At 41.3% G+C, this 24,507-nt stretch overlaps 1 protein-coding gene across 1 annotated transcript in view; it reads right to left on the bottom strand.

The window, feature by feature from the left end:
- CNTNAP2 (contactin associated protein 2) overlaps positions 1-24,507 on the bottom strand; it is a 1,312,105-nt gene that overhangs the window by 262,849 nt on the left and 1,024,749 nt on the right. The window contains exon 14 of the mRNA XM_066362952.1: positions 3,453-3,609. Coding sequence (XP_066219049.1) covers positions 3,453-3,609 — 157 coding nt within the window. The remainder of the gene's footprint in view (positions 1-3,452; positions 3,610-24,507) is intronic.

Below are 24,507 nucleotides of genomic sequence, written 5' to 3'. Positions count from 1 at the left end.
AACTCGCAGCATGGCTAATCAGGCAATCGCGGAGGTGGTTACCATTCTCGCTGGCCATCACCGCTCCGCTGGGAGCCCGCGTCGCACACTCAGCTACGATCCCACTGACCTGAGCTCCCTTTCCTTGTATTTTACTCTAGCAAATAAGATTAAACGCTTACTCTAAGGGTAGAGTTCTTTCCTTTTTTTTTTTTTTCTTTACAGAGACAGAGAGAGGGATAGACAGGGACAGACAGACAGGAACGGAGAGATGAGAAGCATCAATCATTAGTTTTTCGTTGCGCGTTGCAACAACTTAGTTGTTCATTGATTGCTTTCTCATATGTGCCTTGACCACAGGCCTTCAGCAGACCGAGTGATCTCTTGCTTGAGCCAGCAACCTTGGGTCCAAGCTGGTGAGCTTTTGCTCAAACCAGATGAGCCCGCGCTCAAGCTGGCGACCTTGGGGTCTCGAACCTGGGTCTTCCGCATCCCAGACCGACGCTCTATCCACTGCACCACCGCCTGGTCAGGCAGTTCTTCTTTTTTTTAAAAAAATTAAAGACATATAACATGTGGTCTATTGTTTAAAGCTTTAGATTTAAAACATCCATTCAGTGAGTTAAACTATTGAATTCTTAAATGGTTAAAAAGATAAAACCAACACGAACAGTCTTCCTTGATCATGGCAGTGTCAGAAACCACTGGACTGGAAGTTTGGAAACCTGGTCTCAGCCCTCTCTTTGCTTCTCAGGTTTTTGGAAAGACATTATTTTTTTGGAAAGTGATTTAAATTTTTCTTTGGCCCTAATTAATGTGTCTGTAATTTAAGAAAATCTGAATGATTTTAGCTGGAGTTCTAGTCAACATTAAATAATAAAAGTCATATGCCCTACTGTTATTTTAATCATGCATTTATGACTACACTTTTCCAAATCTTTACGTAGATGGGGCAGGACAATCTACCTGTGTTTCGCTGATACGAAAACTTAGAGAAGTCCAATGTCCCATGTTAGGGCACACACGAGGGAAATGGCACGGGAGAAGCCTGGGCGCATTTTGGTGTCAGTCTATTTGAATCACATGATTCACCGCGATTAAGGTAAGATCGTTGAAAGAGGTACCCTTCTCAGCTGGACACGGTGTCTAAAAGCATGAGATTCTGTAGAACCTTCATTTTTACGGTTATTTTCACAAATGTGGTTTCGCATCTGCGGTCTCACCTGGGTTTCTGCATTAGCTTTCCCTTATCCCGACTCAGCTGCCCCCTGTGGGAGGACAAAAAGGACCTGAGTAGCAGTGATGGGGGGAGCACACACTCTGGGTGACCCGGGACAGTGAACCAGGTAGGAAGCGCTCTCTGCTTCTCATTGGGGAGGGTGCCCCCCAAAGCTGGCTTCCCAAAGGGGTCTCTGGCTTCCTCCCTGCTCCAGGACCCCCAGACAATGCTGTAGACGGATCCCTATGCCAACCTGCCTGGCACACTGGGAATGACTTTCCCCACTGACAAAGTTGCTCTCTTCCTTGCCCTATGGGAAGTGGGAGAAGCAAGGGGCTCCCTGGAACATACACCCTTGATGTGTTCATCATAAAAGGCTGGCTCCAGCATCTGTCTCTGAGGTCGATGGCCCTGGGGGACCTGTACCTTCTCTTTGCTGGATGATCCCGGATGTATAATATATAAGGTTCTCCAATACAGCCTACTCTTCAATGTTGCCATGGGGTATAATTTGACCTGAGACCTGCTGCACAGCATGTGGAGGACAGGAAGAGATCTACTTTCCACAGTTTAAGATTCATTTGCAATCTTTAAGAACTATAGTAAGCCTGACCAGGCGGTGGTGCGGTGGATAGAGCATTGAACTGTGATGCGGAGGACCCAGGTTCGAGACCCCAAGGTCGCCAGCTTGAGTGCGGTCTCATCTGGTTTGAGCAAAGCTCACCAGCTTGGACCCAAGGTCACTGGCTTGAGCAAGGGGTTACTCAGTCTGCTGAAGGCTCGCGGTCAAGGCACATATGAGAAAGCAATCAATGAACTAAGGTGTCGCAACAAAAAAACTGATGATTGATGCTTCTCATCTCTCTCCGTTCCTGTCTATCTGTCCCTATCTATCCCTCTCACTGACTCTCTGTCTCAAAAAAAAAAAAAAAAAAAAAAGAACCACAGTGAGAATGGCATAAGAATCGTAAACAGCTATGGCTCCCGTACTGCACACTTGACAGACTGTTCTTGAGTTCTATATTCTATGCAACTCTCACAAAAATCTGACACTCAAGGCTTTTATTATATAGACAACAAATCTCAGTTTCAGCTTGGTTAAAAGTGTCCCACCAAGAACAGCAGCTCTGGGCCTGGATACCACGTTTCCCAGTTCCAAGTCTCCTTCTCCACTGCTCCTGACAATTTTGGAATACACATCCAGAAATAACTATTCATCCCAAAATACAGAAAGCATCCATGAACTGGGTCCTTTGCTGGATGCTGGTGAATTCAGAGATGGGTCAGCCATCACTGAAAACCTCCTTTCTGGTGCCAAATAGGGAAAGGAAAATCATTTTAATGGCTATTTATTACAAACATATTCATTACGCTTTTCGGTCTGCTCTGGATGCCTCTGTTACGAGATATGAGACAAACTTCATAGGGGAGAAGGGGTGACGGTGTGTTAGCTGCTACTCAGCCAGAAGGAAACATGACCTGAGTGGTGTCCATGTCCCCAAGGAAGTGTGAAAAGCCAGGGTGCAGTTGTATCTGCCAGAGGTGTGTATGTGTGAGTGCAGCGGCTTCTCACCTGTGATCTGAATTTAGGGGTGTCCGCAGGAATGTCTTCAGATGCAAATACATTTCCCTAAAATCTGTATTTCTTACCGGCAATCCCACTAACGGTGTCCCCCTCTGAGTTTAGACATGATGTGATGCTAGTACCCTGAACTTAGTATTTTCAAAGCTGAACGCATCACCCACCCGCTCCAAGCTTTATTCCTTAGCCGGATGTCTGGCCTTGCTTCCACTCCATGTCCAGGTGCCTGATGGGGAGCCTACCCAGTCTCCTTTCTTCTTTCTTGAATAGTCATAACTACCGAGTCCTACAGACACCACTTCCAAAGGAGCTCACATATGTTTCCTCTTCATCCTGGTCTTGCCTTTGATGCCTGTCAGGGGTTACCATGACACCCCTCCATTGTCCCTAAGCACACTGTACAACACAAATCACCACTCCTACGTCGCTCACTGTTCTTCTCTCTGGATAACATATGAACCCATTTCTCTGTGACTATTTCCAAACGTACAGCCTTGTTGCCCTGACCTCCTCCTGCTGTTATGTGTCTCAACACGCTCTCGGCATTTGTCAGCTGGGTGAGTTCCAAACCTTCCTGCCCTATGACCTTACTATTTCAACCCTCTTCAGCCTCTCTCCCCGCCCCCCATTGTATCAGTGTGGCCGAGATTGGGGCGCGGCGCCCACACTCACCACTGCTTGTAGTCCGCGTCGCAGTTGCAGTAGTACTTGGGGTCCGTGCAGTTCCGCTCAATGCCACAGGCGCATTTCTGAATGCCGGGCCCAGAGCCTCCCCAGTAGTAGTGCTTCTCGTTGGCTTTGCCAACCCACCAGGTGTAAGGGCTTCCATCTGCGAGAAAGGGGAGGAGAGGCGCGCTGAGACAGGACCAGGAGTGACCATGACAAGGTCTCCCTTCCCCCAGCCCCCCCCAGGTAGAGCACTGCTCTCTGGTGGACTGCATGTTGCTTACCCCTCATAGAGGAAGGTGTATTTCCATGATAGGAATAGTTAATTAAATAGAGCAGAGGGGACTGTAAGCAGTACAGGCATCTCTTTGCTTGGAAGAGATGTTTATACTCAAGCTTCTGGGATGTAGCAGTCTGTTCTGTAAATTGGCCACCTGGGTGGGGTATGTCCACAGTGCACAACGATTCTGTAATATGCAGCTAAGTTCATGACTAGTTGTGCTTTTCTATGAAGTGACAGTCATGGATGTTATAGACTATTAGAGCCACATGCAGACTTCCATGGTGTCTTACGATGTTCTCCAGGTAAGGAACTTAGGTCTAGAAAGGTTAAGTGATTCTTTTACTCACAAAGCAGACTGATTCCCAAACCAGAAGTCTGACATTCTATCTTACAAGACTTTGTACAATGCTCTTTGTACAATATACTTTCCTTTCTTATTTGGCCTATTATTCACTCACTCCATCCATCCATCCATCCATCCATCCATCCATCCACCCATCCACTCACCCATCCACCCATCCACCCATCCACCCATCCATCCATCCACCCATCTAATCATCAATCATCCACTGAGTTTCCATTATGCTTCAAACATTATAAGAAACTCAGCAAAAAGTACAAATTAAGAATACATTTTAATAAGTATTATGAACACAGAGGAGGGTGAGTTAGGAGAAAAAAGGTCATGAAGGACGGTTTCCTAGAAGAGGTAAGATATTTGAGCTACATCTGGAAAGTTGAGTAGGTGTTACCCAGGTGAATATGGACGTAAGAGGTAAGGGCTCCCAGGCAAAGGGGACAGAATGATAAAGTTCCATACAAAAGTATACGTAGAGGCATGTACATCTATGGTGAAATAGGGCTGACCAGCATGTCAAAAGTCTTGCACTCAATGAAGTATCATGTGAATGGTCACAACTTCTAATACATGGAGGTAAGTAAGGGCCGTACTGCAGTGGTGTAAGACACTGCTGTAGTCCTTCCTCAGATCCAACAGTCTTCCTTAGGAAATATTTGGTTAAAACGTGGGCAATTGAAAGTCCTGGGACGGTCCTGGGACTGCAGTTCCGGCTCGTCAGTGCTTTGACATGGGGAAGGAGTCACTCAGGCATTCCCCTACTTCAGACACATCTCTGGATTTCCCCGTTGTATTGACTGAATTTGCAAAAGTTACTATTTTTTCCCCTTTGGCATGACTATTTATGACACTCGGATTAAAAAAAAATACATCTGATTGACAGTAGAAAGGGAGACTTTAGTGCCCAGTCCCAAAGGGAGGAAGAAGCCAGCTCTTTGAGATGAAGGTCCCTCGGAAGCCCTGTCTTCTGCCCACGTGGGCCTCGTCCCGGCTTCCAAGGGGCTGTGTTTGTTCTCTACGTGAAAGTGATTTTGCTTCTCCCTTTCCTTTCAATCAGAGAAAGAGTAAAACATCCAACTTCTGATGCTTCCCAATGTCACAAACATGATCAATAACAAACTCTTTTTCTTTTGATGCAGTCAAGAGTTTTTTGTTTTGTTTTTTAAATAACGTTTAAAAGATGTCATTTTTGGAAACTATGAAGGCTGAGCCAGGCCATTCGGCCTGTGAGCTGCACTAGGTCTCTGCTGATTCCATCTCTGGCCGTGTTACAGGAGGAGGGCAGGGGTGGATGTGCCAGGCCGACCGTGCAAAGGACCCTGGCATCTTCCAGGTCACCACCTGTTCCCCCAGACATAGAAACATGACCCAGACCCGTTACTCCCTCACTTACTGTACTGCATCTTTTCAAGCTGACCTAACACTGCGTTCTCTTTCGCAGAGGCATTTTGGCTACGATCATTATTTTTGTTTCCTCACTAACACACCTGGTGGAGGAGAGGAAACAAACCGGGCACCTGGAGAACTGGAGTCAGTGGGTGGTCTGGGAGGACGCTCCCCTGCTCCGTCTGTACCTCAAATAATCAATGCGGGTGTATGTCTTGGAACCTCAGCTCCTATTCCAATAATTCCTTCCAGTGAATAAACAATCCAGCAATGTTCAGTTTCATTACAGACAGCAGTGGTTAATTGTATGAACCAGAGGAGCTGGCTCAGTCTTCTGTATACAAATCAGAATGGCTTCCGTAAAAGAAGCGAGGTAATGATCAGCCTCCCCTTTGGCAGGAGGCCCTGGGAAATGTGCTAAAGGGGGAATGGGGAGAGGGAAGCTAGCCGATTCCTACTGGCATCCTCTGGGAGTGTGGAGAAGCCCAGGAAAGGAAGTCTCATTGTCACGACTCTTGGACCGTGGGTCTTCCGGTTAGGAGCCCTAAGCTTTGCACATGGGAGATAGGCTCTGAGCTGATGTCACATGGCCAACCCTCAGTTCCCTGTAGAGATAGGATCTTACTAGACACCACGATGGGATCCAGAGGGAAGATATGCAGTGACTTTTTTCTTCATTCACTGCAAGGAGGTGACACACTAGTGACCAGGTAAGAGCGGCCCAATGTCCCATTTCTCCCCCCACCCCCCACCTCTTTCTCAACCACAAAACTTTTTAGTCTTATATAACTAATGGTCCCAGGGAGGGTGCAGCAAAATCAGGGCTCTCTTGCTGTCCCTCCTGGGCAAAGACGTTCAGTACAGTACACCGTGAGTAGTTGGGCTGCATCCACGTTAGCTGCGAGCAGAAGAAAGCCAATCAGAAAAACACAACCCCAGGGAGAGAGCAAACTGCGTCCCTAGTTGTTAGCACGGGCTAATTTGGTTAAATCAAATCACTATCATTAAAATAAATTATTAATTTGGTGTATATTTGGTATGCAGCAAGGAGACAGTGATTCAACGTGCTTTGAGCAGAGAACTGCCTTATTCCAGGGCTATGCTAATGAAGTTCTACTTTTTGCTTTACGCATCATTATTTACCTGTTAATTGGCTTTAGGGGGAAAGTAGTTCAAGGCGTTAAAAATGAAAAGATTTTTTTTTAAGGACAAGAATAAGACCAGGTTAGAAAAGAACTAATTTAATTACTGACTGCCAAGAGTTCAAGAACCTCTCTAACCTCAGAAATATGTAGATTTCTGTTAACGATATTAAGTAGGTGTAATCACTGAGACAAGATTAGATAATGAGGAACCATATTCTAAGTTTACTGGAAGCTGAATTATCCAAGGCATATTGTATTAAGAGAGCCAAACATGGACTGAATTAAATATAATCACCAGACGCTTTGTACTCACTGAAAACCAAGCTTTCTTACGGGCAAAGGCTTTATTATAGTTTAGATGATTAAATTGGGAAAGGGGAAAAAAGAAAAGAGACTCCTTGTTTCCCAAGACTTAAAGAAATAAATAGATCTCTGTTATTATTACTTTTTTCCAATTACAAGTTGTTCAAGAAAACACAAGGGCAAATGCAGAGTGCTCTCTTGTTGGAAATGTGGTGCCTACCTGTGATTTGCAGAATGTGTTCTTTGGACCTTCTGGGCTACATAAAGTAACTGATTAGTTTTCTTAAATAAATATTATCCTGGTTCCTTTTACAATGAGACCCAGTATTGTCACTGGGACATTTAATTAGTTCTGTTTTATCCACTTCTAGAGGGTATGAAAAACAATACCGTGAGGGTTTAGAGCAGGGGGAGTCAACCTTTTTATACCTACCGCCCACTTTTGTATCTCTGTTAGTAGTAAAATTTTCTAACTGCCCACCGGTTCCACAGTAATGGTGATTTATCAAGTAAGGAAGTAACTTTACTTTATAAAATTTATAAAGCAGAGTTATAGCAAGTTAAAGCATATAATAATAATTACTTACCAAGTACTTTATGTCGGATTTTTGCTAAGTTTGGCAGAATAAATCTTTATAAAACAACTTACTATAGTTAAATCTATCTTTTTATTTATACTTTGGTTGCTCCGCTACCGCCCACCATGAAAGCTGGCATGCCCACTAGTGGGCGGTAGGGACCAGGTTGACTACCACTGGTTTAGAGTCTCCAAAATGAAAAACTTAGCAGCATCATTTTAGCTTAATAAAACCTAGTTTCAATATACCTACTACTATCTAGTTATCTACCAATTCCATTAAAGATGCGCAGGGGGCTTGTTAGCTGAGGAAACAGAACAAGTACAAAGCAGCAGCAACCTGTCTGTCAATGCTCTGCTTAGCGCCCCCTGCTGGCAGCATCCTTTCAGCCCTCCCAGACCCTGCTGTCTGGCAGCCTCTGGTTATCCCCAGCCCCCGAAGGTGCAGAATCCTATCTCTAGAGAAGCAACAGCGCTCTGAAAAGTCCACCACTTCCTCCTCCCTTCTGAACCACCACAACCTTTTCTTTTCTTGGCTTTATCAGTCACTTTCAGCTGATCACTCTGTTCTGATTACAGTACTCCATACCAAGGTATGGCTGGTGATAGTGTGCTTACTAAGGAAAGCCATCTTTAACTGGTGTCATTCTAGAGTGTACATGCAAAGCATTTCAGTGCCTGTGAGAACCTTCCCTCCAATGCAGGTGACCCAGAGAGAAAGAGGGTAGGAACTCATGCTAAGTTCCAGGCTGCGTTGGATTACAGATGAATTTGCGGGTGCCACAGCTGCCGTAGGGCCGGCCCTCCTGGTAGTCCCAGAGCTGTGATTTGGGAGATCAAGCAGGAGAAAACCCTTTTCCTTCAGATTGAGATGTGCCCAGTTCACTGGTTCCAGGGCCCTGACAGCTAACGCTGACAGCTGCCCTTGTCCTCAGATATTGGAAAGGGGAACCGGCCACTAGTCCTGGAGTCCTCTGGCTTAAACAGAGACAGCCTCTCTTCTTCAAAGCATAGAGTTTGTTCCTATGCAGTGACTTTCAAGAACTGGACCATGGCAGCCCACGTCTCGGGATCCTCACAGAAAGGTGAGGGCTGGGAGGTGAAGTGTCAGCTTCTGTATTTTCTTCCCTCTGGTGGGAGACCAATCAGGACAGGGGAGGGTTGGCAACTCACCTAAGAGTCGTCTGAGGCTCTTTTCTGGCCTACAGAATAAGATACATAGAACAAGAATCTTGAGACTCATGAATTCCCTGGTAAATCCTTACACTCAGACAGGTCTGCCGTACACAGACTTGGAGAAATGACCACGTGGGTCTAGTTCACAGAACACAGAGGACCTGTTGGGATACAGTCCAGGACTCTGTTCAACCAGCTAAGCTGCAAAGAGGTGATAATGTGACAGTAACACCTTCATTTAAAATCCTAATTATTTGTTTCATAATAATGCCATTCTAACCCTTTTTTGTAAAAACTTCATAACCACGATCCTGAGTCCAAATGCTTGTATTTCGCTATTTGCATCAAGGACTTGAAAAACTAAAAAATCATACATGTTGGCATTCTTACTGATACAAAAGACTATTATATCTTAACCTTTCTATACATCTTGTGAAATCAGCACAGTCAACTGAATAACAACATCCTCCTTTGTTTCCCACCATCTCATTCTACGTTGTTCTACATTAATATAAAGACCAAACGGAATGAATCCCCCCCCCCAAAAAAAAAGTCTTGCAGCGTTCATATTACAGGCAGTGATGGAAAATTGGGAAAACTCATCATTTTTAAGTTATAATGTAAACATTCAACATGGTCATTGAAGATGAACATTTTTATCTGTGATTGAATGTCACTAAACTCATTTGATTAGGGCCAAACAAAAATGAATATAGTTCATTAGCCTCATGTTGCATCTTTCAGAATTACACTGGGTTAGACTATGTTTTATTAATTTGAATAGGGCCCAAATTTAGAAATGGAGAACTGTGAAGTTCAGATCAAAAACAGGCCTGCACCGAAAGGTTAATTAATTAAAAATTAATTTCACTGCCCAATATTTAAATTTATTTTATTAAATTGAATTTAATAGATTTCAATCAGGGACGGATTCCACCGAGCACAATGTGATTGAGCTGAATCAAATCACTTTGAATCCTATTCAAATGAATTAGATTTTATTAATTTGAAGGGAATTGAAGTGACAGATTAGATGGGCGCTCATAATTCTGAGCAGCATTAAAGAGAACAGAATAGCCTGACCTGTGGTGGCGCAGTAGATTAAAGCATTGACCTGGAACGCGGAGGTTGCCAGGTCAGAACCCCGGGCTTGCCTGGTCAAGGCCCATATGGGAGTTTATGCTTCCTGCTCTTCCTCCCTTTTCTCTCTCTCCTCTAAAAAGTGAATAAATTAAATTTAAAAATAAAAATAAAGAGAACAGAATAGGCCAACTCACTCTCAGTTAACTTTGCTTTGGTTTCCATAGAGGTCAAGAGCATCCATGGCCCCCTCAGGAATTCAGGTTAATTCCTTTGTACCATGACCCCGGGGGCAAACGCAGCTAATAATACCAAAGTGATTGGATGAAACCTTATGCTGTTTGTATAATGTAATAATGCACTGTTGTAGTCTTAAATATTTCTTTTCCTCTTTATAGAACAAATAAAGAAGAATTTAACTGGATCTCAGGGACTGTGACGGGCCAGTACTGGCTGCTCCCTTTATTTTTATTCTTCATTAAAAACAGCAGATATTTGATAAAACATGCCTGACTCCCAACTTACCGTTTATACTGTTTTGCTATCGGTTGCCTTGACTTTTTTTATGTTTGCTAATGGATGTGCCCGAGCTTGTTTTATGTCTAAACGATGGCTATAACTTTTCAAATTAGCAAAATATGATTTCTCAGCTGAAATGGTATGCTACAAAATCAGCAAGCACGTTCTTCATGCTAAAGAGACGATTTGGGGACCAGGTTCTGAGTTGGCGGAGAGATGTTTATGTTCAGTGATTTGCAATTACGACAGCTTTATGCCTTGACATCTGACCGGACATACATATAATAAGATGGGGAGAATACACCCTGGATGTCACAGGAGTGGTTCAGGCAGTGGGTCCTTAGAAATCTGGAGAAGGGAGCGATTATCAAAGACCAAGGCAGCCTGGAGAGCCTCCACGAGGGGACAGCTCTGACTGCAGCTTGGATAGAACAGCAGAAGCCAGGAGACCAGACAGAGGATATGAGTATCTCAGAATGTCCTGAATGGCAGGGCCAAAGGGAAGCCAGGAAAACACCACACCTCATTCTGGGAACCACGGGGTAATCAGGCTGGTGGGGGCATTGCAGAGAAGCAGGACTTTTGACTGGAACATGGTTGTGGGTCCTTTCATGGTGTTTACACTTTGGTTATTAAGTAGTGGGGAATCAAATTTTAAAGTTTTTAAACATTAAAATATTTTATACATACACATTAAGTTTATGTGAGATATAAAGAATAGTAACAAAAGGCCCTGGGCTGGTTGGCTCAGTGGTAGGATATCAGCCTGGTATGTGGAAGTCCTGAGTTTGATTCCTGGCCAAGGCACACAGTAGAAGCACCCATCTGCTTCTCCACCCTCCCCCCTCTCCTTTCTCTCTATCTCTCTCTTCCCTTCCTGCAGCCAAGGCTCCATTGGGACAAAGCTGGCCTGGGTGCTGAGGATGGCTCCACAGCCTCCGCCTCATGCACAGAATTGCAGCGGAGCAATGCCCCAGAGGGGCCGAGAATCGCCCCCTGGTGGGCATGCTAGGTGGATCCTGGTTGGCTGTATGCGGGAGGGAGTCTGTCTGACTACCTCCCTGCTTCTAACTTAAGAAAAATACCCCCCCCCCCAAAAAAAAAAGAATAGTAACAAAAAAAATTACCTTGTACTTAGTTTATTCATACTCATTGTTATCTAATATGTTGCCCTTTGAGTCTATCACACTTTATTGTATCTAATACTAACAAACACTGTTTGTTCCTTTTTCAACCTGCTCTGTGAAAATATGTGCAAGTTTTGACCATCTCCCCATAGTGGAACTTTAGATCATATAGTTTGTGCATTTTAAGATGGTTATTCCAAAGCATGTGTATGGATATAGAATCCCACCAGCAGTATCTATAAGACTTTCAGTTTATCAAAACCCTTGACAAGCCTGGGTATTATGCTGTTCACTTCTGACAACTGGTGAGTGACAAACAGTTCCTCCTCTTCTCCTCTTGGTTTTAGTTATACTTCCCTAATTATGTATAAGTTGTTTGCCTTTCCAAGTTTATTGTTCATTTATATTTCCTTTTTTTTTTTTTTTTACAGGGACACAGAGTCAGAGAGAGGGATAGACAGGGACAGACAGACAGGAACGAAGAGATGAGAAGTATCAATCATCAATTTTTCGTTGTGACATCTTAGTTGTTCATTGATCGCTTTCTCATATGTACCTTGACCATAGGGCTACAGCAGACCGAGTAACCCCTTGCTCGAGCCGGCGACCTTGGGTCCAAGCTGGTGAGCTTTTAGTTCAAGCCAGATGAGCCCGCACTCAAGCTGGTGACCTTGGGGTCTCGAACCTGGGTCCTCCGCATCCCAGTCCAACGCTCTACCCACTATGCCACTGCCTGGTCAGGCTGTATTTCCTTATTTAAAAAAAATATTTGTTTAAAAAGTTTTGCCCATGTTCTTATTGGATTATTTTGTTTTATGAACGTGTAGAAATGCTTAGAAAAATGATCCTTTAATAATTATATTAAGGCTAATTTTAGCTTTTTTATGGTGGTTTTAATGAAGAAATGTTCTTAATTTTATTTTTTGTTGAATTTATTAACATTTTATTCTTGGTTTATTGCCATAAAATCATAAAAATATTTTTATCTACATTTCTATACGTGATTTTAAAGCTTTACCATTCCCATTTAGTTCTTTAAATTACCTGGAATTAATTTTTATTAATGCTATAATGTAGGAATCCAATTTGATATTTCCCTTAACTTTGTGTTCAGAAGAGGGAAATCTACAGCAATAGAACAAAGGTTGGCGGTGGCCAGTGGCTGGGGGAGGCGGTCCTGAGGGACAGCTGTCTAATGTACACGATATCCTTCTGAGATGAAGATGTTTTGGAATTACATGAATATAGTAGTTGAACAATTCATGTGAATGCACTAAATATCACAGAAAAATTCATTTAATGTTATGTTAATAAATCTCACTTCAATTAAAAAGAAAAAAAATCAGCTAAAACTTTGTACTGAATTACTCTGAATCAATAAATACATTGGTAAAAAATTAGATATTTTAAAACAACTCTGAATAAATTTGTTAGATTTATTCAGAAATGGTATGTTTTTAAACAATCACATATCGTAAATACTTTGTGCTGGAATGTCTTAGAGATAGAATTGAATTTTTTTTAGGTTGATACTGTGTCCAGAAAACTTGTTAAACTCTTTTATTAGTTCAAATAATGAACCCATTGATATTTTTAATTTTTGCAAGCCTAAATTGTTATGAACAGTGACATTTTGTGTCTTCTTTTCCTAACTGTATGCCTTTCTCTCTTCATTCCTGTCTTAATGTGATGGTTATTACCTTTTGTTCCATATTAAACTAAAATGGTGATGACAGTCTTCTTTATGTATTTACTCATTTTAAGGAAAATGCTTCTAATATTTAAACATTAAGTCTGATGTCATGTCATTTTTTTTTAAACATTTCATCTTTTTGTTTAAGGGAGTTCTTTTCCATTTATCACCTGCCACATTTTTTTAAAAACATAAATTGATATTTAATTTTATTCAATGCTTTGTCTTCACTTAATGAAATGATAATGTTTTCCCCCTTTTAGCTGTTAATGTGAATTGCATTTACAGCTTTTAAAAAAATGACAGCACTTGTAAAAAGTAAACTTTATTGTGAAAAATCATTATTTATTGATAGTGTTGGATTCAGTTTGCTCTTTTGTTTAGCATTTTGCTACTGTGTTCATGAATGACATTGGCCTGACCTCTCCCGACTTTGTTCTATCAATATGCTTTGGTAAAAAGTGAATACTGGACTCAAAGAATGGTTTGAGAACTGTGTAGGATTGGGATCATTTGTAAACTATATGAGGCTAAATTTAATATTTTGAATTTATAAGATCTTATCTGTTTATGGAAGATTACATTCTGGTGTATCTGTTGTGTCCACTTGTTATATTTGCTATAAATTTGTGCATAACATGTTAACAATTAAATATATAGAAAAAAATTTGTATTTGTCTTTTTCATTTCTACTAGTATCCTTTCTCATTGTCTCTCTCTCTCTCTCTTGAACCAGTTTAGACAGAACTTTATTGATTTTACTAGGTTTTATTTTTCAAAGAATTAGCTTTGCTGATCTTTTTGTATGTTTGAATTGTAATTCATTAATTACTGCTTTTACATTTATCTGTTTACTTCCCTTGGATAGATTCCAGGGTCCTTTGTATAATTTCTTAATGATGATATTTAGCTCAATAGTTTTTAACCTTTCTAATTTTTTTAAATAGATACATTTAAGACTACAAATGCTATAAAATACAACTCAAGGAATAGCTCTCATGGTTCAAACTGTGTGGTTGTCATTTTCGTTTGGTAGTATGTGTTATCTAATTTTGATTATTAATGCTTCTACCACTCAGAAATATAGAGGTGTCTTTTAAATTTTCCAACTGTATGTTAAGCTGCTTTTTTCAAAAATATCTTTTTAGTGGATTTGAAAACTTTAATATGATCATGGTCAGTGAACAGAATCTACATGATACCAATAATTTAAAATTTCTTGAGATTTGTCCTAGAGAGTCTAATTTGTGATCAATATTAATGTTTTATATGTACTCGAAAAAATTGTTTCTTTTCTATTTGTTTTATATATGTTCATACTTGTCAATTATGCTATTTTATCCTATCTGTGTTGTCCAACAGGGAGTCAAAACCTAAATGCAGCTCTTTACGTTAAAATTAATTAAAATGAAATAAAATTAAAATTTAGTCATCGGCCCCCTAGCCATACAAGCTGGTGGCTACCTTATTGGACAGCAAACATTTTCATCACCTCAGAGAGTTCTTTGGGATGGTGGCGCTCTATTTACTTAACGATGCAAACATTTTCCTGATCTATAATTTTTGCTTGTCTAAAAATCACTTTATTTAGGCTCTATTTATAAATAGGTAGTTTTTCGGGGTGGTATAGTCAAGGTTGATGGTTATTTTTTCACAACTCTTTGAACATAGCACTGTAATGTCTCTAGGTTTCCGTTGTCAAGAAGTTAACTGTCAGTTTAATATTCATTCTTTTTGTAGGTAATCTGTATTTTTTTCTTTCCAACTGGTGGTGACTCCTTGATTTTGAAGGTTAAGCAAACATGAACATTTGAAAGAAATTTCTATTTCAGAGGGGTTGTTGGTTTGGGGGCAAGTTATTCAGTTTGATCTGACATGTGGTGAACTTGAAGCAGTAATGGGTCTTAACCGGGCTGGTTCGACTTCCTTAGGTTTGACTTAGAAACCTTTCTAAGGTGCTACCAACATTTATTCCAGGGATACTAAATGCCCTGCATCCTGGGAGACAGTCTTGTGCAGCAAGTAACTGTCCCACCCCCAAATGCTAACAGTCCCCGGTAGAGAAGCCCTCTGCTAGAGTATGCCGATGTAAAGACGTCAGGAGACACAATCTATGACATTAACAGAGGGAGATCAGAGCCAAAGCTGGACACCAGCATGTGACCCGCAGTGATACCAGAGCCTGGGGGTGGGAAACGGAAGAATGGGGTGAGCAGCCAGCTTAGTCCTGCCTCCTGGTATGTCCATCACACAGGAAGAGAGGAAAGGCTTAAGAAGTCAGCTGAAAAAGGGAAAGAGACTCAAGGCAATGGGGTTTGATGAAAGGTTACTTCTCTGAAATCTGCTCTCATTCTCTGTCCCTAAGGAAACTCCCTCCCCCCCCCCCCCCACCCCTGTGGTAAGCCACAGCTCACACAGACATTAGTTACTGCATCGATCCTACTGCACTGGCGTTGTTCCATGTGCCCACCTTCCCTACAGACCGGAAGCTGCATCTGGACACTGATTCTGTACCTCCAGCTTCTGGCACAGTCTTCAGCACAGAGCCGGTGAGTGAGTGCTGAATGCTCCAGAAAGGGGAAGGGCAAATGCGAGACTGGCATCATTGCGTTTGAGAATCAAGAGGTCCACAAGGAACCCGAAGGAGAATTTCATGTTTCCAGTGATAGAGTTTGAAAAGGTCAAGGTGGTGAGGACTTCAGGAAGCGAATCGAAATAAAAAAGTCACAGGAGTGTAAGGAGGGAGGGGCACAGAGCAGCCAAGGGGGTGGCCAGGAGAAAGTGTGGATTCGACAGCATATTCATGTTCAAAAAGAAAAGAAATGAACAAAGCTGAGAAGATGAAAGCCGTGATGACTGGACCAATATTGATCAATACCTACAATCGCTACGATGACTCTCATCACTCCTTCCCAGCGTGCTATAGGCTAGATCCACCCCTCCTCCCATAACCACTGCCTTGGAGGAGGTCCCAGACTGCCTTTATCTCCAACCCACTCTGATGAGGATATTACCAAGGATAAGAGGGCAAGATAAACCTTAATGCCAAGGCTTCTGATCTGATCGTGTCTTCTCTACTATTTAACAAGTTATAGAAAGAAAATAAAATCTATACTGATGACATTAAAATAATTAGCCTTGACCTTTAACTCTCTCATACTTATTACTCTTGAGAGAGTCTTGTGTTCCTATCGGAAAAGCGCACCATCCTCTGACAGCAGAGCAAGACACTGCGTGTGTAGCACACAGTTCCGACCTGTTGTTCCGTGGAGGCAGAACCCTGTTCTTGTTCGTGGGACACCCGGCCAGCATAGTCGCACACTGCCCACCCACTACCTGGCTCTTCTCCCAGGGAATTAAGGTGCTGAAACCCCTTCTCGACGGCATAGTAGTTAATAGAAGCAGCACACATTCAAAGTCCTCCAGTCTCATGGAAGAGCAGGGAGGTGTCAAAAAAATTCAATAACAATATTAAGCGTCAGATTCTTCAAGTGGGTAAAATGGATATTTATTCAAACAGAGAAACTTCTAAAATTTGCCCTTATTCTTTTTATTTTTTTTTCCCCTGATGACAGAAGACTTGAACACCAAAGCAACAGATAAATTTCTCCTTGTAAGTATTTTTATGAGCCTGCTAATTAATCTGCAGATAAACCTGCTGATATTGAATGAAATTCTTCAAAGACCACATTTTTTTTTTTTTCTGGCAAGGCAACTGATTTCAGTTTGATTGTAATGAATGTAACAAATTATGTAATATGCAGATACTTTTTTTGGTTTACCATGGCCTTGGAGCTCTGGATGAATAATTTTATTAAGATACCTATTAGGGCCCTGGCTGGTTGGCTCAGTAGTAGAGCGTTGGCCTGGCATGTGGAAGTCCCGGGTTCAATTCCCAGTTAGGGCACACAGGAGAAGCGCCCATCTGCTTCTCCACCCTTCCCCCTCTTCTTCCTCTCTCTCTCTTCCCCTCCTGCAGCCAAGGCTCAACTGGAGCAAAGTTGGCCCTGGGCGCTGAGGACGGCTCCATGGCCTCTGCCTCAGGCACTAGAATGGCTCTGGCCTCAATGAAGCAACGCCTTAGATGAGCCAAGCATTGCCCCCTGGTGGGCATGCCGGGAGGATCACGGTCGGGTGCATGCAGGAATCTACCTGCCTCTCTGCTTCTCACTTCAGAAAAATACAAAAAAAAAAAAAAAAAAGTGGAATACTGTTTCCAGAAAAGTTATCAAGAAAATTAACCATTAAAATGGGAAAAGCAGGTAGCTTTGCTAAGGTTTGGGGTTGACTTCCTAATAGGTATCTTGGAGCCTTGGCTGCAGGAGGGGAAGAGAGAGATAGAGAGGAAGGAGAGGGGGAGGGGTGGAGAAGCAGATGGGCGCTTCTCCTGTGTGCCCTGACTGGGGATCAAACCTTGGACTTCTACATGCCAGGCTGATGCTCTACTGCTGAGCCAACCGGCCAGGGCCTTGTTCCACTTTTTAATAAGAATAAAGTCCTCTCCTGCTAACCTCTTGTTCATTTCAAAACTTTTCCCCTGTTATCTCCATCTGGGACCCATCATCCCTTCCCTGGTCATGCCCGGTCTTCTTCAGGCTCCAACTTAAAGGTCATCTCCTCAGAGGGAACGTCCTGGACAACCCTGTCCTGCTAATCCCTCTCAGAGCACTCTACTTTAATTATTCTACTTTGTGTCACTGTGTTACTTCCTCACTTGTTTCTATTGAATAGTTTGTCTCCTCTAGCTGAATGTAAGCTCCATGGGTGCTTATTTTCATTTGCTTGGATAGAAAAAAAGCCATTGTTCCCATGACCACTACATCCCTGGCTCTTCCCTTGACACAGTATTTGCTGAACTTAAAATGATAATTATTTTTGCCTTTTATAATTATTTTGACTTTGAAGACCTCTGCTTTTGGCTCTGTTACTGCATGATTCTCTGATTTTTTGGTCTACATATTCAGAAGTGACCTAACGGGTATATGCTATGGCATCCTATTTTCCTTTTTTATTCAGTGAGAAGCAGGGAGGCAGAAAGACAGACTCCCACATGCACCCCAACAGGGATCCACCAGACAAGCCCACTAGAGGGCAATGCTCTACCCATCTGGGGTGTTGCTCTGTTGCTCAGCAACCGAGTTCTTCTTAGCGCCTGAGGCAGAGGCCAGGCAGCCATCCTCAGTGCCCAGAGCCAACTTGCTCCAATTGAGCCATGGCTATAGGAGGGTAAGAAGTCGGGAGGAGGGGTGGAGAAGCAGATGGATGCTTCTCCTGTGTGCCCTGACTGGGAATTGAATCCAGGACATCCACACGCTGGGCAGATGTCGTATCACTGAGCCAACCAGCCAGGCCAGCATCCTATTTTCTACCAGTGTCTCTGTGTCATCATGGGGAAAACCATCCTCTCTCCCCCAATCCCTACACATCTTTAGCTTGCGGCACCTCCTACTGGATGACCACCACAAGGCCATAAAAGTGGGCAGGGCATTCTGTTCTGCAGCTGTATTTTCCTGTTTGTTTCAGAACTTGTGTTTCTCCCTGGTATCACTCATTGTGATAATATATGGTTTCAAAGACCCAATTTCATGCAGATGCAGGAGAAATAGAACAACAGATTCAAAGCTCATCTTGCCATCCATCTTTTGATTAAAGTGCCCTTTCCAGAGAGGGAAACAGAACACTTGTGTCAGGCTCTCCACTGACTTAACGCAGGCTAAATTGCTGCATATTTATAGCAGGATCACGCCTGCCCTTGTTTAAAATTGTTTTGACCTTTGGATGAACACGTGTGGGGGGAAAAGTTCCATCTTTCTCCAGAATTAGTAAACCGTTATAAACACAGAAGGCAAGTTTGTCATATCTGAACGGTGCCTGTCAGGATCACAGCAAATAGTCTCTTGACAACTGCATTTGGCTCCTGGAAAGAGCGGCTTGGTGAGCCCAAGAGTGAATGAATGCCAGCCCAGTTTCGAGGACGCCTTCCTCATCGAAACTCTCAGTCCCCACAGGAGCCCCTCTAGCCAACATCCATCGGAGACCTCGGTTTCCCACATGGAACTCCGGTCCCGGGAGTGCTGTTCACGACCAGAGAGAAGCTGTCAGAAAACCTCCCTGTATACCAATTTGCTACTTTGCAAGTTGAAAGCACCTAGAATTACAATGTTCAGAAACGTCCCAGACCTTGTGTTAGGGTGAACATCTAAGGATTGTGAAATTATAGCTTACGCGAATCCTTGAGGACAAACAAGAGGGTCTCCTTCAGTAACAACTGAGGTCAGTAATAAGTGTGTGCTACTGTGAAAACCGTTCACAAAGTGAATGCCAAGGATTGCCAAGCCATCCAGTGTGCAATCTGCAAGGATAAATAACACCTCAACTGAGCCTTGTCAGGAGAAAGTTGGAGGCAATCCTATTAAACAAAACACTGAAACTCAGCTTCAGTTTAGTGAGAGTTTATTTAGTAATATTATGGCTTGTCACTGTCAAACCTAAAAGAAAACTATCTTAATCTGTATGTTCTCAAAATGATGTGACACAGTGTCACCTTATTCTTTCCGGGATGAAATCAGAGTGATTTTAAAAGGTTCTAAAATCATCTTTCCTCCCCATAAAGTAATAAAAAAAGAAATATTTGAGAGTGAGAATAATAGGTTAAATTTAATTAATTAAACTTGAATGAATTAACTCTAAACCAATATAAGTATTTGCTAAAAAGACAAAAATGTATTTAAGCATTTTAAAGACTGCTATAAATCTAGTCAAATAATGAACAGTAATTTCCTTTTAAGAAATGCAAAGACATGTAAAAAAAAATCAAATTACTACCAAATGATTAAAATATAAATAATTAGCAAAGGAAATTGGCTGATGGAAAAGCTTAGTCAAATGTCTACAGTCTCCCCATCTGTCCTATCTCATAGAATGGCTGTGAGTTATTTGATATGCTTCTTTTAGTATTAACAAAGTACTTAGCACATGTTATGTGCTGAATAAATATTTATTGGAAAGACTTGAAAAATAAAAGGTCACCATCATCAATTAAAACAGGTACACTTATGATGTACAAAATACTCTAGGCTAAAATTAAAGCCATATGAAACTCGGTCAGATCAGTTTATTTTTGGCACCAAATTATTATCCTCAACCTATGGTTTCCATCATTTTGCAGGCTCTGTCCTCCAGCAAGACAACCAGAAAAGGAAAACCATAAGTGAAGTCATTTTTCAGGGAGACCTGTTGTCCCACCAGATCAAATTCTTATTCTCATTCTCTTAACACATTGTTGTCAACCTGGAGTTTTCCCCTTTTGGCATAGTCTCAAAACTTTTTTCTTCTAAATTACGTCCCTGTTTGGGGACCTAATCTGAAAGCAAGACCTCATGGTCAAACCATACCTTGTCATCCTACTATATACTTTTGATGTGTGTTTCAATAGACTTTTTTTTATTTTGAAAATGCAATGTTATGCAGCAGCAAAGTGATAATGCACTGTGTCATATATTATTACTCTAAGATCACTGTAGTAGGAGGAGTTATTAAAAGGTTTTACCTTTTTCTGTACATTTTTAGCTCCTCAAGAACTGGTGAAGTTGCTGCATTGAACGGGAAAGATACCTGGTTTTGTTGTAAATGATGCATTTCTTGGACAATACCATTGGAAATCAGTGTTTACCATTGGGCTATTTATTGTCATGTGCCTGCATTCCTAGATGTAGCTATATCCTATACAATCCGTGATTTGAGAAACACTCTAAATGACAGCAGAGTGTTTAAATATATATAGTTAAAATTTTACTTTCTTTATTCACTAGCAGCACCTTTTTTTTTATAATAGTAAAACATTACAAAATATTTTTTCTTTCATTAAAGAGTGGTCCAAGAGATACTTAATAATATGTTACTGAACCAGTCTCAGCTGAGTTCCAATGTGAAGGGGGTCCTAGGTACAAAACTTTGAAGCTGTAGTACCTCATTCCTAGGACACTCTCATGTAAGAGTCTTTCAACTTTTCTCTTTAGTCATGCAGATTCAGTAAGGAGTGATACTGCAGGGAGTTATAAGGAAACGTAAATCGTCAGTAGGCAATATTGTGGACAGGAGAGATGCACGCTGCAACAAATGTACTGTGTGACTTTCGATGGCCACCAGGAAGTGATGGTGGATACAGTACAAGCCACCTAGATAGGAAGGCTGGGAGTACAGTTGAAAGGGATACAAATGACCAGGAATTTGCATTACCAAAATTAGTGCTCATCTTGAAAATACTACAGAGAAGGGTAAGGCATGGCAACATACATGTTATACCAAAAGTAACTACTTTTTAAATAGGAAATCTTGGTTAGGATTCCATGAAACCCATCCAATTTTTCTGATTCAGGTAAATTTCTTGTTTTCAAGTTACCCCAGTTCCATTTTAAACCTGTACCGTAATGACCACAGTGATGCACCAGGTATTTATAACCCAATGGTTCGCCAAGTAATATCTTTTCTGTTGGTGGGTAAGTCAAGAGGATGGTGCCAATTTCCAAAGTTGCCTTGAAGTGGTTTTTGCTAAGACAGCCTCACTGGTGATTAGGTTCTATCAGCATTACCACAAATTCCATACTGGTTAACTCCTACCCTTCCTGTCTTAACTTACACGCCACTTCTACGAAATTTATTCTGGCCCCTTTAGATGGGGCTGGGTGTTCTAGCAATGGCCTCTCTTAGCGCTTAGCAACTCATCTCTCATTGTACTTAAATTCTACAGTATAGTTGCTGATTTGTCTTGTTCTCCCAACTGCACTGCACACTCTGTGAGATTTGGTGGCTGTCTCAACCTTGCTCAATTTCTATCACCAGCATTCAGGACAAAGTTGGCATGTGGTAGACACTCAACAGATTTGTTGAATGCCTAAGTAAATAACCATGGGGAATGTATGTATTACTCTTATTTTGTATTCATTTATGCACAATTTTTCTGTCCTTTTAAGCTATGAAGCATATTGGGGGGCAAAAGTAGGTTTACAGTTGTGAGTACTCAAAACACAGTTTATTTTTGTATTATTGATTATTGTATCATTGTCCAGATGAATAACTGTGAACCTACTTTTGCCCCACTATGTAAATGCATCATGCAAAAGAAATGCATAAATATCTGCCCCAAATATGTGCTGATGGCTCGATAATGACTATTGTGTTGGAAAAGCATTGATCGCTTTGAGTTTCAAGGGGCCATATTTGTCCTTGTTTTGACAGAAACTAACTCTTCAGGATTAAAAACTTAGTTCTTTCCTGCAGAAGGGTGCCTTTTTGAATAGATTAGGTATAAATCCTGGTTGGTCAGAAGAAGCCTGGTTAATACAGAACATATAGAGATAGTAGTACTTGAAGCGATATTCAGGTAGAGTTCAGATTAATAGATGAGTGAAAACAAGTCATGAAAAAATTCTTGAAAAAAATGCTATAAGAAAGAAAACAATGTCTCACTATCTGTCATCTCAAGTTGTCACTGGAAATCTTGTCATCATTTTAAAGATAGTTTGAGTCAGAGATAACAAATATAGGGTTTTAATTCAGGTTGAGCAATATAGATACCTTCTATTTTTTTGTGAAGGATTTTCAAATATTAATCATATAATATAAAAATAATGCCAGTATATATAACATACATATTTTAACATATGTGCTTAATATTTTATATATAGTTTATAATATATTATATAATATATAACATTTATATATACATTACATGTAGTTATGAGTGATGAACAAGTCCTTTATTATCTAATGCAAAATTCTTTTCTTAATAATATTGTAACTAATAGGCAATGTTTTCCATCTACTTTCTTTTCCTTTTCATGAATTTTATTTCAAGTTATCTTATTCTTGATAATAAGTCCCATTGTAGTAACACATTCTCTTACTATCATCAGCCAAGAGATGAGATTAAAAGAATTTAGACTTTACCTTACAGACTTCACTCATTATTAATATGATATCCAGAAAAAGAACAAGATAATGATACCTAAACTCTAGTAATATATTTTTTTCAGTTGGTGCTGAGAAAAGTCATCTCGGAATATTTTACCTTCTGTTTTTCAAATAGCTCCCTGGAAGAAAATAAATATTACCTTCTCACGTGAAACCTTCCAAGCTTGCATTGTTGGCTGTATGGCAAAAACTGTGACTATTTTTTTTAATTGTTCTTGATCTTGTCAGCACATCATTAATTTGCTATTAGGCTACCTGCTTTACAAAGTTTATTCTGTAGCACAGCATGATTCTCTCCCTCCTTGGTGATCTCATGAGACGACAAATTACTACGTAAGGTAATGACTGACTAGAACTTGGCAGAAAGAATATTTCTGTTGGTTTTCCCAGCTTCTATTGAGATGCTGTCGATCCCTAGCAGTGTTATAAACAGATGGCTAATTGTTACAAAGCTATGTATGGTTGATGCAGAAACTTGTCTACTTCTTGGTAACATATGGTGTAAAAAATAATCTTACAGCACTTATAAAGCTGGGACTAGTTATAAAAAGTAGGAGGACATTCTGAATAATTTGCCAGGACTAGTTATAATAAGTGGGAGGACAGTCTGAGTAATTTTTGAAGTTACATTTCATATGATACTCCTTCTAGGATGAAAAATTTGGTTTCTGAAGAGATAGGAAGAGTCCGATATGACCCTGAGTAGTAGTTTGTTAGGGTTGCCCCAACTACAAGCACGAACTGGTTGGCTAATTTTAGTTTTTTTATTTATTGAGTTTAGAGGGAGAGAGAAAAAGGGGAAGTGGAGGGGGAGAGAGGGAGACGGGGAGAGGGAGAGAGAAAGAGAAAGAAAGAGAGAGAGAGAGAGAGAGAGAGGAGATTTGTTGTTCCACTTATTTATTGTATGTGCCTACCAGGAACTGAACAAGCAACCTTGGTGTATCTGAATTATGTTCTAACCAACTGAGCTACCCAGCCAGGGAGGAACTTGGTTTTAAAACAACAGAAGTGTATGCCCTCTCAGTCTGGAGTCTGAAACGCAATGCCAGCAGGGCCATGAGCTCTCCCTGAGTGCTCTAGGGGAGAACGTCTCTTGTCTGTCCCTGCTTCCGGGGCTGCCAGCCATCCTTGTGCTCCTTGTCGTGCACCTGCGTAGCTCTAGGCTCCGCCTTGGCCCGCCCGTGGCTTCCTTCCTCAGTACCTGTATCCAAATTTCCCTCTTCTTATAAGGACACCAGTCATTGGATTAGGGCCCACCCTACTCCAATGCAATTGTAAATCTGATTGCATTTGCAATGTCCAAATCAGGTCACAGTCACAGGTTCCCGAGGTAAGGAAGTCCAAGGATCTTTTTAGGAGGGGGTGCAATTTAACCTATATTCCTGGGAACTTTAAAAAAAAAACCATTTCAAGAACACCAGCTTTCTACTTAATGGAGGTCT

This window comes from Saccopteryx leptura, chromosome 2 (genome assembly GCF_036850995.1).
Source record: "Saccopteryx leptura isolate mSacLep1 chromosome 2, mSacLep1_pri_phased_curated, whole genome shotgun sequence".
NCBI lineage: Eukaryota > Metazoa > Chordata > Mammalia > Chiroptera > Emballonuridae > Saccopteryx > Saccopteryx leptura.
This window is presented reverse-complemented; position numbering and strand designations above follow the sequence as displayed.